The 18,394-nt window shown below is 43.2% G+C and overlaps 1 protein-coding gene across 1 annotated transcript in view; it reads right to left on the minus strand.

Annotated features, from left to right (window-relative positions):
- LOC118367563 (dynein axonemal heavy chain 7-like) overlaps positions 1-18,394 on the minus strand; it is a 238,437-nt gene that overhangs the window by 49,198 nt on the left and 170,845 nt on the right. The window contains 5 exon segments of the mRNA XM_052493948.1: positions 5,623-5,784; positions 6,674-6,850; positions 6,995-7,087; positions 8,260-8,454; positions 10,542-10,668. Coding sequence (XP_052349908.1) covers positions 5,623-5,784; positions 6,674-6,850; positions 6,995-7,087; positions 8,260-8,454; positions 10,542-10,668 — 754 coding nt within the window.

An 18,394-nucleotide genomic window follows, 5' to 3' on the forward strand; every position in this document is an offset into this window, starting at 1 on the left:
TGACCTCGTTCTTCGAGTGCACTTCTTCCATGAGAAGATGGAGATTCTCCAATGAGCCTGCAATACCACTCTGAGCTTTCAAGGACAGAGCTACCAGGACTCCTCCCCCACTGTGTCCAGGCAGTGCGCATCTTTCGTGCAGGCCAAACGACTACTATGGTACCATCCAGGTGTGAAGTATGGACTGCGATTGCCTGCCCATCTATGACTTTCTCATGATGGAAAAGACTACACCGTTGATTCTCCAGAAGAGGGTATGGCTCACATTCAACGCCACATCAAGAAGTCTTGAACTTGCTCATTGATCAGTAACTGTTGCTTGCTAACAGTGGATTGTAAGTAAGTAGCCCACTTGTGGTATAACTATCTTTAGTTATAACTGTACTCTTCCTGTATAGTTCGGGAGTTGGTGAACCCACTCAGGCTTATTTGATGTGATCAAATGTTTTGGTCACCCAGTGTGCTTGCCTTAAAAGCATACAGTCATTTTTATTTCCTTGTATTAATGGTTTATGTCATTCCTTTGTTTCAATGCTATCTCATTGACCTATTGAGTTTGTTTCCATATTGTCTCAATGACCCAAACAATTTTGGGATATTTGTTTACCACATCCATTTGTCTCGACGCAGTAAACAGTAAATGTTCAGAGTTTTTGGGGAGTCTTCAATTCAATGTTGAATGTTTTTAACGTCATTTATACACGGCAAACTTTCAACGTTGCACAGACATAGTTTTGTGGTCTTGACTGCACATTGCCCAACTTGTTTTGGGTCGTTTCATGATGATTTGCTTACCTCAAATGAGAGGTTTTGGCTGAGCGTCTTGATACATTTTCTCTCTCAATACCTGTTATAAGACTGGGAATATAATTTTATACATGTGGTGCTTTCCTAATTTTATTTGCACATGGGATTCACTTTTATTTTTTCCTCTTATTTTTGCTGCTTGATTCACCAAAACAGAACACTACTTTAAAGGGCGGGACTGTGGGTTTGGGTTTAACACCACAATCTCACAGATATACTGTGCGAAGAAAACTTTTAAAACAATTCTATTTAGGCTTGTACTTCGTTTGGGAAGGTATTGTCTGGGGTGGGGGGAGGAAGGAGATTGAATTGTTGAGTTCTAATGTCACTCTTTTTTGTTTTCCAAGTAAACAGCAAAAAAAGAAACGTCCCTTTTTCAGGACCCTGTCTTTCAAAGATAATAAAATAAAAAGATAATAAAAATACAAATAACTCCACAGATCTTCATTGTAAAAGGTTTAAACACTGTTCCCATGCTTGTTCAACGAACCATAGATAATTAATGAACATGCACCTGTGGAACGGTCCTTAAGACACTAACAGCTTACAGACGGTAGGCAATTAAGGTCACAGTTATGAAAACTTAGGATACTAAAAGAGACCTTTCTACTGACTCTGAAAAACACCAAAAGAAAGATGTCCAAGGTCCCTGCTCATCTGCGTGAACGTGCCTTAGGCATGCTGCAAGGAGGCATGAAGACTGCAGATGTGGCCAGGGCAATAAATTGCAATGTCCGTACTGTGAGACGTCTAGGACAGTGCTACAGGGAGACAGGAAGGACAGCTGATCGTCCTCGCAGTGGCAGACCACATGTAACAACACCTGCACAAGATCGGTACATCCGAACATCCGCAATAGGCTGAGAAAGGCTGGACTGAGGACTTGTAGGCCTGATGTAAGGCAGGTCCTCACCAGACACCAGCGGCAACAATGTTTGCCTATGGGTACAAAAGCACCATCGCTGGACCAGACAGGACTGGCAAAAAAGTGCTCTTCACTGATGAGTCGCGGTTTTGTCTCACCCGTGGTGATGGTCGGATTCGCATTTATCGTCGAAGGAATGAGTGTTACACCAAGGCCTGTACTCTGGAGCGGGATCAATTTGGAGGCGGAGGGTACGTCATGGTCTGGGGCGGTGTGTCACAGCATCATCGGAATGAGCTTGTTGTCATTGTAGGCAATCTCAACGCTGTGCGTTACAGGGAAGACATCCTCCTCCCTCATGTGGTACGGACCTCAATCCCATTGAGTACATCTGGGACCTGTTGGATCGGCGGGTGAGGACTAGGGCCATTCCCCCCAGAAAAGTCTGGGAACTTGCAGGTGCCTTGGTGGAAGCGTGGGGTAACATTACACAGCAAGAACCGGCAAATCTGGTGCAGTCCATGAGGAGAAGATGCACTGCAGTACTTAATGCAGCTGGTGGCCACACCAGATACTGACTGTTACTTTTGATTTTGACCACCCTTTTGTTCAGGGGCGCATTATTCCATGTCTGTCACATGTCTGTGGAACTTCTTCAGTTTATGTCTCAGTTGTTGAATCTTGTTACGTTATTTACACATGTTAAGTTTGCTGAAAATAAACGCAGTTGACAGTGAGATTACGTTTATTTTTTTGCTGAGTTTCTCTTACACAGTACATTATTACCCTGAGACAAGTTATCCTGGGTCTTTTGGGTATTCATTGCTTTTCCACTCTATGCTCTAATGACAGCGTTGTATAACGGGAATGCTCAGGGTGGCCGAAATAATACCATCAAGGACATTTTGTGGCACATCAAAGGCGCTAACAACCCTGTGAAATGTAAGAGGGCGCTGACACATTTAAAGGGTTTGAATGCAAATTTAGCATTTCTACATAAGACTCATTTGAGGACTGGTGAGTTGGTCAACTATTTCATAGTAAATCAAGAGGTGCTGCCATTTTGGTTGATAGATCTACTCCCTTTATAGCTTCTGAGGCTATTCCTGATCCTAAGGGACGATACGTCATAGGAACTGTTAAACTGTTTTCTATCCCTCTTGTTTTGGCTAGTGTTTATGCTCCCAATTGAGATGATTCAAGTTCCATTTCTACCTTTTTATCTGTTATACCCAATTTAGATTGCCATTTGTTGATTTTAGGGGGTGATTTCAACTGTACAATATCCCCAGTTCTTGACTAACACTCACTACAGTCACTTCTAAGTGTGCCTTGTTCAAGATTTTCTGTGTGAGGCCTGACTTTTCCTCCACCCTCCAGATAGACAGTTTTTTTAATTCATCAAATGTACTCCTGCATTGATTACCTATTTTTGGACAAAAAACTTGTGCCTAACCTTCAGAGGTGTACTTATGAGAGTATTGTTATTTCTGACCATTCACCATTAGTGCTTGAGCTAGAGTTTCCCCAGCAACCTATGTGTTGTCAATGGTGTCTTAACTCCATTTTCCTCTCAGAGAAGTAGTGTGTAATTTTTATTTCTAGAAATTAATTAAACCCCACCTATGTCCTGCACTTCCACATCGGAGTCCCTCAAAGCATACCTGAGTATGCTTGGGGTCATTGTCCATTTGGAAGACCCATTTGCGACCAAGATTTAATTTCTGACTGATGTCTTGAGATGTTGCTTCAATATAGCCACATCATTTTCTTTCCTCATGATGCCATCTATTTTGTGCACCAGTCCCTCCTCCAACAAAGCACCCCCACAACATGATGCTGCCACCCCCGTGCATCATGGTTGGGATGGTGTTCAAGCCTCCCCTTTTTCCTCCAAACATAAAAATGGTCATTATGGCCAAACAGTTCTATTTTTGTTTCATCCAACCAGAGGATATTTCTCCAAAAAGTACGATCTTTGTCCCCATGTGCAGTTGCAAACCGTAGTCAGGCTCTTTTATGGCTGTTTTGGAGCAGTGGCTTCTTCCTTGCTGAGCGGCCTTTCAGGTTATGTCGAAAGAGGACTCGTTTTACTGTGGATATAGATACTTTTTTGCATGTTTCCTATTCATATTCACAAGGTCCTTTGCTGTTGTTCTGGGATGGATTTTCACTTTTCGCACCAAAGTATGTAAATCTCTAGGAGAGAACGTGTTTCCTTCCTGAGCAGTATGACGGCAGCGTGGTCCCATGGTGTTTATACTTGCGTACTATTGTTTGTACAGATGAACGTGGTACCTTCAGGCGTTTGGAAATTGCTCCCAAGGATGAACCAAACTTGTGGAGGTCTACAATTATTTTTCTGAGGTCTTGGCTGATTTATTTTCATTTTCCTATGATGTCAAGCAAAGAGGCACTGAGTTTGAAGGTAGGGCTTGAAATACATCCACAGGTACTCCTCCAATTGACGCAAATTATGTCAATTAGCCTATCAGAAGCTTCTGACGCTATGACATGCTTTTCTGGAATTTTCCAAGCTGTTTAAAGGCATAGTCAACTTAGTGTTTGTAAACTTCTGTTCCACTGGAATTGTGATACAGTGAATTATAAGTGAAATAATCTTTCTGTAAAAAATTACTTGTGTCATGCTCAAAGTAGATGTCCTAACATACTTGCCAAAACTATAGTTTGTGAACAATAAATGTGTGGAGTGGTTGAAAAACAAGTTAATGACTCCAACCTAAGTGTATGTAAACTTCCGACTTCAACTGTAATTCACAAATGATAGGCTAATATTGTCACCCATCAGACTATTCTTGATTTAACCTTGTCTTTATATATACTAAATAATATATGTGTGAAATGTGTTTTTATTTAGAATGGGCCATTATCATGCACCTGTCTCGAAACAGAGGCAACGGGAAAAAATACATCTAATCTATTCACTTCAATAGCGAATGTCGGATGATTTTCCCATGGTTCATTTTCATGCCAGCCAGGTAGGCTATACTCCAGGTGTAAAGATAAACAACGTGCTTAATATTAGGAAAATTGAGAAATAAATATAGTAGGCTTAGCCTATAAAAAGCTAATGGGTTCCTCCTCTTTTTAGTGGAGGCCATCACTGTTTTCTAGCGAGAAATGTTGCTGTGTTAAGGTTGAGTGAATAGCGATGGAAATGGCATCTTTCGTAGATCTGGTAGAGCGGTAAGTTGGTCAGCACAGACTCTGAGGAAGTGGCCAGATGTGCCATGTATGCCGGAAGCTTTATGAAGAGTCCTCCTCAAATCAGTCTCAGGTCGCGAAAGCAGCTGGTCGTCCAAATTTGCGAGAGACTTCCTGGATGGTTAAGTATTGTCTGCCTCAAAGCAAGCATATAATGTGTTAAGCTTGTCTGGGAGGGAGGCTTCGGTGGGCACCACACAGCTGGATTTGCCTTTGTCGTCCGTGATAGTCTGTAGTCCTTGCCACATGCGTCGAGAGTCTGAGTTGTCATTCATTGACATACATTTGAGTCTGTCTATTTTTGCCTAATGGATTCACGGAGATTGTACCTACTTGCCTTGTACGCCACCAAATCATTGCGGTTCATTGTACTAACATTGAATGCTGCAGTACGGTCTCTCAGCATGGTACGGATTTCTCCCTTCATCCATGGTCTTTGGTTGGGGTACTGTATGTCCGGATTGTTATTGTGGGTACAACATCATCAACAAATTTCCTAATGCAACCTGTGACTGACGATGTATATTCCTCAATGTTGATGTATGAGTCCTGGGTGGATAAATCGTTGAACATATTCCAATCAGTATTCTCAAAACAGTCCTGCAGCATTGAAGGGAAAAACTGGTTAAGTGCCTCTGTAATCCCCACATCAAACTAACCAACTAAATGATTATTATAATATTGAGACTTGAGGTGTGTCATCACAGTGCAAGCTGCCCTCTGACCTCACACACTCTCTCCATAGTGGACATCCATGAGGTGGCCAGGTGACAGTTCTGTAGGACCACCCAGGTGCCCTCCTTCACACCCGTCTCAATCAAGCTCATGGCGATGGGGCCCTGGCCCTGGCCCAGAGACAGAGAGCTCAACTTGTTTCCACTGAAGCCCTGGGGAACACACAGACACACACATACAGACACACGCGTACAGACGCACGCACGCACGCACGCACGCACGTACGCACACGCACGCACGCACGCACGCACGCACGTGTCAACAGGATGCTTTAAAAGGTGAATCCCAAAGATTGAGTGACAAACCATTGCCTAGCAATTAATGACTTGAAACATTTATATATTTTTTATTTTGATAATGACTTGAAACATTTTAATTTAAAAAAATTTACCCCACTTTCTCCCCAATTTCGTGGTATCAAATTGTTAGTAGTTAATATCTTGTCTCATCGCTACAACTCCCGTACGGGCTCGGTAGAGACGAAGGTCGAAAGCCATGCGTCCTCCGAAACACAACCCAACCAAGCCGCACTGCTTCTTAACACAGCGCACATTCAACCCGGGAGGAAACACAGTGCACCTGGCGACCTGGTTAGCGTGCCCTGCGCCCGGCCCGCCACAGGAGTCGCTCGTGCGCGATGAGACAAGGATATCCCTACCGGCCAAGCCCTCCCTAGGCCAATTGTGCGTCGCCTCATGGACCTCCCGGTCACGGCCGGCTGCGACAGAGCCTGGGCTCGAACCCAGAGTCTCTGGTGGCACTGTGCCACCCGGGAGGCATGACTTGAAACATTTAAGGATATTTTAACCTTGTAGAAATCTACAAGCTTTATCAATCTGTGATCGATCTACTCTGCGTGTCTACTCTTGTCTTTTCTGTAAAACATCTATATCAACAAGACCAGCTAGGGACAAGCAATACAGGGTGGTTGTTTTTCCACAACAATTGTAATTTAAGCTAAACCTAGGTAAAAATGTGCCAATGGAGTGGCAATGAGTGGCATGATGGCACAAACAGACTGGTACCCAGGCTTATCCATACCTGCTCATCACCAAACTTGAGTAAGGCGGCCATGGGGTCAGAACCGGGGGAGAGGATGAAGATGAGGGGGGCGCAGCAGTGACTGTCCCCAAATGCTTTCCCCAGGTTGAAGGGGGGCGCCTCGATGAACTGACGCCCCAGACTGTCCGATACAAACTCCTGCACCATGGGAATGACCTGGGAGGCAGGGGGGTTAAGAATGTGGATTTAACTCTGTGTGTGTGTGTGTGTGTGTGTGTGTGTGTGTGTGTGTGTGTGTGTGTGTGTGTGTGTGTGTGTGTGTGTGTGTGTGTGTGTGTGTGTGTGTGTGTGGTAACTCACCTTGTCTGGTCTAAGACAGCGTATAACCAGCATCTTCTGAAACTGTCCAAGGTTCTGCTGCCACTCTGCTGGGAAAGGTGTGTGGTGGGGAGTCTGCACATGAGCACATGCACACACATTATTATTAACAATATCACATACTCACTACATACAAAGATATTCAAATGATGGTTTAATAATAACTAATCCCCTTTTTTCTCTAAACTACAGCATTGAAATAAAAACTTTAAAAAGCTTGTTTCACACGCTCATATTCTTCACTTTTTACCAACTAGCCTAATTCTTCTTTGCAACATTAAGACAAACCAGGAAGAACTCCCTAGAACGCAACTGAATTCCAATAAACCCCATGTCCAGGGACAGCTTTGCGAAAAAAAAGTGGGGTGTTGAAAGTGGAATGGTACCCTATTACTTACATAGTGCACTTCTTTTTGAGTAGAGCTCAATGGGAGCATAGTGTTTCCTTCCAAATGTCTAAACCACAGTAGCCAAACGATGCAAGCCTCACAGGCTGTTTATATAACTAAACTTGAGCTTTAATACTCTCCTTAATAATGAGGGAATTCATGGACATTTGCATTCATCAGACGCAAATCTGGAGGGGATTGCATTTACGCGGTGCCCATAATCAGGTTATCCCCAAGTATAATGGAGACGCTTTGGCATCACATTTGTTTTAAGTACGTGGGTGTATGTTTGTGTGTGTGTGTGTGTGTGTGTGTTGGGAGTTCTTTATTGACCTGTAGCGAGATTAATCAAATGTAATTAAGTGGTAAGAGAAGCAATCTGGGATGTGCAGCGGGGCCAACCGATGTATTTGGTTAATGCGTGGAACTGCTGCGCCGGGTAGGGAGAGAGATGGTGTGAGTGAGGAGGGATAATCCCCAGATACTTTTGAACAAATTTTACATCAGACGTCTGAGAGTTATATTGAGTAAGGATCTGTCCACAGAGGTAGGTACATTCACTGTCTGTGGCTGAAACCTATTTAAAGTTAAAGGAAAGTTAATTGTATTGGATGTGTGTGTTTGTTTGTGTTCGTGTGTGTGCATGCGTGCTCTTGTCTGCCTACCTGTCTGTGTGTCTGTGTGTGTGTGTGTGTGTGTGTGTGTGTGTGTGTGTGTGTGTGTGTGTGTGTGTGTGTGTGTGTGTGTGTGTGTGTGTGTGTGTGTGTGTGTGTGTGTGTGTGTGTGTGTGTATCTACAGACCACATAATTAAACATAAAAATCATATTATATTTTATTGCAATGCTACAGTAACGCACCGGGCTATCGTACACCTCCTTCCAGGCGTCTTTCATTCGGGACATGTCCTTGCGCAGGCCCTTGAAGCAGTCCATCTCATCGAGGCGGCAGAGCTCATCCCAAGCCTTCTTGGGGAGCCAGGTGCAAGGGTTGGCGTGGGGATTGTCCAGGCCCACGCCACCTGTTAGCAGGAAGCGCCACTCGCTCTCATCCACCTGGTGTGGAGGATTGGGTGGAGAGGGGGGAAAGACAAAGGGTCAATCTGGAGCATTGCTGGGAATGTGAGGCTTTGGGATCCTGGGAGAGCTAAGACCCATATGGTCCTGACTGGAAATATATATATATTTTTTTATTTCACCTTTATTTAACCAGGTCGGCCAGTTGAGAACAAGTTCTCATTTACAACTGTGACCTTGCCATGTGTGTGTGTGTGTGTGTGTGTGTGTGTGTGTGTGTGTGTGTGTGTGTGTGTGTGTGTGTGTGTGTGTGTGTGTGTGTGTGTGAGTATTGATGATATTAGTCAAGAAAAGTTGTTGATGGAGAAAGAGATATGTGGTTATGCATTAATAATACATTGCAGTGACGGTGTGATAATGCTATGGGAAAGCTGTGGCCATATACAGTGGGGCAAAAAAGTATTTAGTCAGCCACCAATTGTGCAAGTTCTCCCACTTAAAAAGATGAGAGAGGCCTGTAATTTTCATCATAGGTACACTTCAACTATGACAGACAAAATGATAGAAAAAAAAGTGTAGGATTTTTAATGAATTTATTTGCAAATTATGGTGGAAAATAATTATTTGGTCAATAACAAAAGATTCTCAGTACTTTGTTATAGACCCTTTGTTGGCAATGACAGAGGTCAAACGTTTTCTGTAAGTCTTCACAAGGTTTTCACACACTGTTGCTAGTATTTTGGCCCATTCCTCCATGCAGATCTCCTCTAGAGCAGTGATGTTTTGGGGCTGTTGTTGGGCAACATGGACTTTCAACTCCATCCCTAGATTTTCTATGGGGTTGAGATCTGGAGACTGGCTAAGCCACTCCAGGACCTTGACATGCATCTTACGAAGCCACTCTTTCGTTGCCCGGGCGGTGTGTGTGGGATCATTGTCATGCTGAAAGACCCAGCCACGTTTCATCTTCAATGCCCTTGCTGATGGAAGGAGGTTTTCGCTCAAAATCTCACGATACATGGCCCCATTCATTCTTTCCTTTACACGGATCAGTCGTCCTGGTCCCTTTGCAGAAAAACAGCCCCAAAGCATGATGTTTCCACCCCCATGCTTCACAGTAGGTATGGTGTTCTTCGGATGCAACTCAGCATTCTTTGTCCTCCAAACACGACGAGTTGAGTTTTTACCAAAAAGTTATATTTTGGTTTCATCTGACCATATGACATTCGCCCAATCTTCTTCTGGATCATCCAAATGCTCTCTAGCAAACTTCAGATGGGCCTGGCCATGTACTGGCTTAAGCAGGGGGACACGTCTGGCACTGCAGGAGTTGAGTCCCTGGCGGCATAGTGTTACTGATGGTAGGCTTTGTTACTTTGGTCCCAGCTCTCTGCAGATCATTCACTAGGTCCCCCCGTGTGGTTCTGGGATTTTTGCTCACTGTTCTTGTGATCATTTTGACCCCACAGGGTGAGATCTTGCGTGGAGCCCCAGATCGAGGGAGATTATCAGTGGTCTTGTATGTCTTCCATTTCCTAATAATTGCTCCCACAGTTGATGTCTTCAAACCAAGCTGCTTACCTATTGCAGATTAACTCTTCCCAGCCTGGTGCAGGTCTACAATTTTGTTTCTGGTGTCCTTTGACAGCTCTTGGCCATAGTGGAGTTTGGAGTGTGACTGTTTGAGGTTGTGGACAGGTGTCTTTTATACTGATAAGAAGTTCAAACAGGTGCCATTAATACAGGTAATGAGTGGAGGACAGAGGAGCCTCTTAAAGAAGAAGTTACAGGTCTGTGAGAGGCAGAAATCTTGCTTGTTTGTAGGTGACCAAATACTTATTTTCCACCATAATTTGCAAATAAATTCATAAAAAATTCTACAATGTGATTTTCTGGATTTTTTTCCCCTCATTTTGTCTGTCATAGTTGAAGTGTACCTATGATGAAAATGACAGGCCTCTCTCATCTTTTTAAGTGGGGGAACTTGCACAATTGGTGGCTGACTAAATACTTTTTTGCCCCACTGTACAATACATCAAACATAAACCAATTCATACACAGCGGTTCTGTGTTCATGTCTATGGTTCTGACAATATTTTGAGAACGTTGTTGTAAAGCTAACCCACCAGCTTGTCGTGCATGAGCAGGTTGACGTTGAGGCAGAAGGAGAAGAGCAGCTTGTCTTTCTCAAATAGCGAGCGGCACACATTGACGTAGAGAGAGTAGGTGAAATGGTCCCTCAGAATCTGCAACCTGGGGTAAAAACAATAACAAAGATTTGATTAATGCCTAGGTTTTGGTCTTTGTCGACTAAACTTTTATTGACAGTGTTGATTTTCTTAAATGTGTTGCAAAATGTAAAATAAAGCTTGAGAAGTAAAATGTCATTCATTTTGATCTAGTCACTTTGGTAATACATTATGGGACAGTAGCATAAACTACAGGCTAAAGATAATAAGTGATGTAGCCTATAGAGCATTTCATTACTACCTAGAATCTAGAACCGCTTGCAAACCCCCCAAAAACAGGCACAACAACTTATAAAAAAATGGAAAGCGAATGGTGTCTAGTCAGCTTGAGGTAGAAGCAGTTTAGAAAGGCATGTCTCTGCTTTGGATTGAGCGGAGAGAGAGGAATCGATGGTTTGGCAGGGAGAAAGTCAGTCTGACAGATAGGCCAGGAGCTCTTCTTCAGGACATCTTGCCATCTATATGCACTATGGTGCAGACCTAGAATAACTATAGTTTTAACAGTAACACATTTTCCGGTTGAACAACTAGTTTAAATATATTTTTAAAGATATATTTTTCTTCTTTATTCACTTCCCCTAACCCTGACAACCCTCCCGTAATTGGTTTAAACTAATGGACAACAATACTTAGACTTCTACTTCCAGTTTATATATACTATTTACATTAATTATATATTTTTTGTCCCCCCCCCCTCAGCTACCCTCAACCCCTACCATCTATCACTGAAAATCATCAAGTATATTTTTCAACTGTGCTGTGATGTTTCATAAAAGTTCGGAATATTTATATTCTCATAGATTCTACAGATTGTAAACTAAAGATTTTTTGCTAAGAGTATTATTAATTGGAACAGAAATGGCACCATACCAAACTGGAAGTCTTCCGACTAGCTTGGAACACTGCAGTATCGAAGAGCCCTCACAGCTGCTCGATCATCCTATTTTTCCAACTTAATTGAGAACATTAAGAACAATCCAAACTGTATTTTTGATAAGGTCACAAAGCAAACTAAAAAGCAGCATTCCCCAAGAGAGGATGGCTTTCACTTCAGCTGTCACACCCTGACCTTAGAGATCCTTATTTATTCTCTATGTTTGGTTAGGTCAGGGTGTGACTCAGGTGGGAAAATCTGTTTTCAAATTTTTGTTGTTTTGTCGATCAGTCTATCGTTGTCTCTGATTGGGGATCATATATAAGTTGTGATTTTCCGTATGGGTTTTGTGGGGTGTTATTTTCTGTTTAGTGTCTGTGCTTGACGTAACTGTTTGTTTTTGTTTTTTTTATTTGTTATTTTTGTTTGAGTGTTTCTTGAAAATAAATATCATGAACACTTTCCACGCTGCACTTTGGTACACTCTTCCTTCCACCGACGAGAGCCGTTACATCAGCAGTGATAAATTCATGAACTTCTTTCAGGAAAAGATCATGATAATTAGAAAGAAAAGTATGGACTCCTCTTTAAATCTGCGTATTCCTCCAAAACTCAGTTGTCCTGAGTCTGCACAGGACCTAGGATCAAGGGAGCCACTCAAGTGTTTTATTACTATATCTCTTGACACAATGATGAAAATAATCATGGCCTCTAAACCTTCAAGCGGCATACTGGACCCTATTCAAATCAAATCAAATCAAATGTATTTGTCACATACACATGGTTAGCAGATGTTAATGCGAGTGTAGCGAAATGCTTGTGCTTCTAGTTCCGACAATGCAGTAATAACCAACAAGTAATCTAACTAACAATTCCAAAACTACTGTCTTATTCACAGTGTAAGGGGATAAAGAATATGTACATAAAGATATATGAATGAGTGATGGTACAGAGCAGCATAGGCAAGATACAGTAGATGGTATCGAGTACAGTATATACATATGAGATGAGTATGTAAACAAAGTGGCATAGTTAAAGTGGCTAGTGATACATGTATTACATAAGGATGCAGTAGATGATATAGAGTACAGTATATACGTATACATATGAGATGAATAATGTAGGGTATGTAACATTATATAAGGTAGCATTGTTTAAAGTGGCTAGTGATATATTTTACATAATTTCCCATCAATTCCCATTATTAAAGTGGCTGGAGTTGAGTCAGTGTGTTGGCAGCAGCCACTCAATGTTAGTGGTGGCTGTTTAACAGTCTGATGGCCTTGAGATATAAGCTGTTTTTCAGTCTCTCGGTCCCAGCTTTGATGCACCTGTACTGACCTCGCCTTCTGGATGATAGCGGGGTGAACAGGCAGTGGCTCGGGTGGTTGTTGTCCTTGATGATCTTTATGGCTTTCCTGTAACATCGGGTGGTGTAGGTGTCCTGGAGGGCAGGTAGTTTGCCCCCGGTGATGCGTTGTGCAGACCTCACTACCCTCTGGAGAGCCTTACGGTTGTGGGTGGAGCAGTTGCTGTAGGCGGTGATACAGCCTGCCAGAATGCTCTCGATTGTGCATCTGTAGAAGTTTGTGAGTGCTTTTGGTGACAAGCCAAATTTCTTCAGTCTCCTGAGGTTGAAGAGGCGCTGCTGCGCCTTCTTCACGATGCTGTCTGTGTGAGTGGACCAATTCAGTTTGTCTGTGATGTGTATGCCGAGGAACTTAAAACTTACTACCCTCTCCACTACTGTTCCATCGATGTGGATAGGGGAGTGTTCCCTCTGCTGTTTCCTGAAGTCCACAATCATCTCCTTAGTTTTGTGAACGTTGAGTGTGAGGTTATTTACCTGACACCACACTCCGAGGGCCCTCACGTCCTCCCTGTAGGCCGTCTCGTCGTTGTTGGTAATCAAGCCTACCACTGTTGTGTCGTCGGCAAACTTGATGATTGAGTTTGAGGCGTGCGTGGCCACGCAGTCGTGGGTGAACAGGGAGTACAGGAGAGGGCTCAGAACGCACCCTTGTGGGGACCCAGTGTTGAGGATCAGCGGGGTGGAGATGTTGTTGCCTACCCTCACCACCTGGGGGCGGCCCGTCAGGAAGTCCAGTGCCCAGTTGCACAGGGCGGGGTCGAGACCCAGGGTCTCGAGCTTGATGACGAGCTTGGAGGGTACTATGGTGTTGAATGCCAAGCTGTAGTCGATGAACAGCATTCTCACATAGTTATTCCTCTTGTCCAGATGGGTTAGGGCAGTGTGCAGTGTGGTTGAGGTTGCATTGTTTGTGGACCTATTTGGGCGGTAAGCAAATTGGAGTGGGTCTAGGGTGTCAGGTAGGGTGGAGGTGATATGGTCCTTGACTAGTCTCTTAAAGCACTTCATGATGACGGAAGGGAGTGCTACGGGGCGGTAGTCATTTAGCTCAGATACCTTAGCTTTCTTGGGAACAGGAACAATGGTGGCCCTCTTGAAGCATGTGGGAACAGCAGACTGGTATAGGGATTGATTGAATATGTCTGTAAACACACCGGCCAGCTGGTCTGCGCATGCTCTGAGGGCGCGGCTGGGGATGCCGTCTGGGCCTGCAGCCTTGCGAGGGTTAACACGTTTAAATGTCTTACTCACCTCGGCTGCAGTGAAGGAGAGTCCGCATGTTTTCGTTGCAGGCCGTGTCAGTGGCACTGTATTGTCCTCAAAGCGGGCAAAAAAGTTATTTAGTCTGCCTGGGAACAAGACATCCTGGTCCGTGACTGGGCTGATTTTCTTCTTGTAGTCCGTGATTGACTGTAGACCCTGCCACATTCCTCGTGTCTGAGCCGTTGAATTGAGATTCTACTTTGTCTCTATACTGACGCTTAGCTTGTTTGATAGCCTTGCGGAGGGAATAGCTGCACTGTTTGTATTCGGTCATGTTACCAGTCACCTTGCCCTGATTAAAAGCAGTGGTTCGCGCTTTCAGTTTCACGCGAATGCTGCCATCAATCCACGGTTTCTGGTTAGGGAATGTTTTAATCGTTGCTATGGGAACGACATCTTCAACGCACGTTCTAATGAACTCGCACACCGAATCAGCGTATTCGTCAATGTTGTTATCTGACGCAATTCGAAACATATCCCAATCCACGTGATGGAAGCAGTCTTGGAGTGTGGAATCAGCTTGGTCGGACCAGCGTTGGACAGACCTCAGCGTGGGAGCTTATCGTTTTAGTTTCTGTCTGTAGGCAGGGATCAACAAAATGGAGTCGTGGTAAACTTTTCCGAAAGGAGGGAGGGGCAGGGCCTTATATGCATCGCGGATATTAGAATAGCAACGATCCAAGGTTTTTCCAGCCCTGGTTGCGCAATCGATATGCTGATACAATTTAGGGAGTCTTGTTTTCAGATGAGCCTTGTTAAAATCCCCAGCTACAATGAATGCAGCCTCAGGATGTATGGATTCCAGTTTGCAAAGAGTCAAATAAAGTTTGTTCAGAGCCATCGATGTGTCTGCTTGGGGGGGAATATATACGGCTGTGATTATAATCGAAGAGAATTCTCTTGGTAGATAATGCGGTCGACATTTGATTGTGAGGAATTCTAAATTAGGTGAACAGAAGGATTTGAGTTCCTGTATGTTTCTTTGATCACCACGTCTCGTTAGCCATAAGGCATACGCCCCCGCCCCTCTTCTTACCAGAAAGATGTTTGTTTCTGTCGGCGCGATGCGTGGAGAAACCCGCTGGCTGCACCGCCTCCGATAGCGTCTCTCCAGTGAGCCATGTTTCCGTGAAGCAAAGAACGTTACAGTCTCTGATGTCCCTCTGGAATGCTACCCTTGCTCGGATTTCATCAACCTTGTTGTCAAGAGACTGGACATTGGCGAGAAGAATGCTAGGTAGTGGTGCACGAAGTGCCCGACTCCGGGGTCTGACCAGAAGACCGCCTCGTTTCCCTCTTTTACAGAGTCGTTTTTTTGGGTCGCCGGCTGGGATCCATTCCGTTGTCCTGGTTGAAAGGCAGAACACAGGATCCGCGTCGCGAAAATCATATTCTTGGTCGTACTGATGGTGAGTTGACGCTGATCTTATATTCAGTAGTTCTTCTCGACTGTATGTAATGAAACCTAAGATGACCTGGGGTACTAATGTAAGAAATAACACATAAAAAAACAAAAACTGCATAGTTTCCTAGGAACGCGAAGCGAGGCGGCCATCTCTGTCGGCGCCGGAAGTATTCCAACTAAACCACTGAAAGAGCTGCTTCCTGTACTTGGCCCTCCTATGTTGAACATAATAAAGGGCTCTCTATCCACCGGATGTTTACCAAACTCACTAAAGGTGGCAGTAATAAAGCCTATCTTGAAAAAGACAAACCTTGACCCAGAAAATATAAAAAAACTAATCGGCCTATGTCGAATCTTCCCATTCCTCTCAATTTTCTTTGAAAAAGCTGCCTTCCTGAAGACAAACAATGTATACAAAACGCTTCAGTTTGGTTTTAGACCCCATCATAGCACTGAGACTGCACATGTGAAGGTGGTACATTACCTTTTAATGGCGTCAGACCGAGGCTCTGCATCTGTCCTCATTCTCCTAGACCTTAGTGCTGCTTTTGATACCATCGATCACCACATTCTTTTGGAGAGATTGGAAACCCAAATTGGTCTACATGGACAAGTTCTGGCCTGGTTTAGATCTTATCTGTCGGAAAGATATCAGTTTGTCTCTGTGGATGGTTTGGCCTCTGAAAAATCAACTGTCAATTTCGGTGTTCCTCAAGGTTCCATTTTAAGACCACTGTTGTTTTCACTATGTACATGTACACATACATGTCATTCAATAATTTCATTCAAACTGCCGTCAACAAGCCAGGCACTAAAATAGAACTTGGTTCTATTATTGATTGATGCTTGACGTGCTGCAAGTTCCGACTCTCCCATCTCCTCATTGTTTTTTAAGAGTATATACCCACGTAGATGATTGAAAGCTGAACCGAGGTCCTCACTCCAGTCCAATTGGTGCTGGTAATGCACCTTGAAGTTGATTGCCAACCGCCATATAAAGTCCACAGAAGAAGAAGACTGAAGGAGGAGATATCACTAGAAGCAAATTCAAGTAATCGCCTTTGAGTGTGAATTATATTATTATGCATACTGGATGGACTGGTTAACTCATGCTACCCTCCAACATTTCTACCCATGAGTCTGGGGGAGAACATATAGGTGATGCGTTTAAAAAAATATATGTTTTAACCCCTCCCCCTCTTCAGAGGAAAACTATATTTGTTTTACAGCTTTCCAGCTACGTATAATGTGGCAGACGGTAGAGAGAGGTGAGGGAGTGGTAATTGAGGAAAGATATCTTGCAGATCGCTGGCTCCACCCCCAAGCCTTATATGGACTTCCTGCCTCAACAAGGAAAGGCTGTGCATGGGGATAAAGGAGGAAGCAGCCTGCACAAAAAGGCAGAGGTTGAGACGAGAGGTATGAAGAGTGAGAGAAATGAGGGCTAAAACTGTGTGATTGCCCATTGTGACCTGGACTGTTGGATGACCGGAGTGTGAAGATTAACCCCTGGAAAACGGAACGGACAAAGAGAGCGGCTTGTGGAATGTGAGGTGATTGGTGAATTCCCCCTTCTTTCCATGTGTACGAAAATCCATAATAAACTTCCCCTTTGCATTCTATTTGTGCTACTGGTGCCTGTTTTATTGAACTTGGTGATGTGGAAACCCCACACCCTTGATCTTACTACAATACATACAATTTGCATACACATTTTTACATACATGATACTTTTATATAAAGGAGTCACAAAACAAAGCTCTTTATTCCCAACCCTAAGTCACTCTCAGCCCATCCCACCTATCACCACAGAACACACTCGTTTGGTTTCCATGTGCCATATATTTTTTTCAATTGTGCCGTGATGTTTTACATACATTTTTAACCTTTCTAATCTCATAGTATTCACAGATTGTGAGCTAAAGATGAACACCTTTCCTAGGAGTATGATTATATTATTTATTGACTGACTATGGCTTTCCAAATCGCCCAACACTGCTATTTGTAAGGGTAATTTTAAGTGCATGTTGTGGATTTTTTACTTAAAAAAATAAAATTAAAATAACATTCCTGAACCTGTGACCAGAAACAAGCTACATAGATCATTTATTCTGGTATTGCCCCTATTGTTTCTGTCTCTTCACAGCAAAATCTACAGAACTGAGGTGGTTGTATACCCCATATATATAGCATTCTGTTAGTGGCAATAATTTTATATAAAGTGTTGAATCAAGTGTAGTTTTTGTGTACCAGTTCATAAACCATGTGCCATGGAATTGGTAAATCAAATCTCTTCTCATTTATTTTGCAACCTGTATGGCACAGCTGTCAACATATTTCTCCTCAAATTAAACTGATTTGTCTTTTTATGCCTGTTCCTTTCAGCCAATTTGTATCTTTAATATATGTCAGGCAAACAAGTCCCCTACCGTCTCCCTTTTCTACTTGCCTGCCGCAATCAGTTGGTTGTAAATTTGGATTGAGTAGACATTCCCATATATTTTAATAGCAACATAACTCCTCCGTTTATATTCATATCATTAATAAATATAATTTTAAAAAATATATTTTTTCCATAATTTTTTTATTAATCAGTATATTTGAGTTTAACCTCTTACGTCGACCCGACACGCATGCGTCCCATCTAGCCATCTGGAAATGCAAATGCGCTACGCTAAATGCTAATAGCACTCGTTAAAACTCAAACGTTCATTAAAACACACATGCAGGGTACTGAATTAAAGCTACACTCGTTGTGAATCCAGCCAACAAGTCAGACTTTTAAAATGCTTTTCGGCGAAAGTATGAGAAGCTAT

Source organism: Oncorhynchus keta, chromosome 34 (assembly GCF_023373465.1).
Source record: "Oncorhynchus keta strain PuntledgeMale-10-30-2019 chromosome 34, Oket_V2, whole genome shotgun sequence".
Taxonomy (NCBI): Eukaryota; Metazoa; Chordata; class Actinopteri; order Salmoniformes; family Salmonidae; genus Oncorhynchus; species Oncorhynchus keta.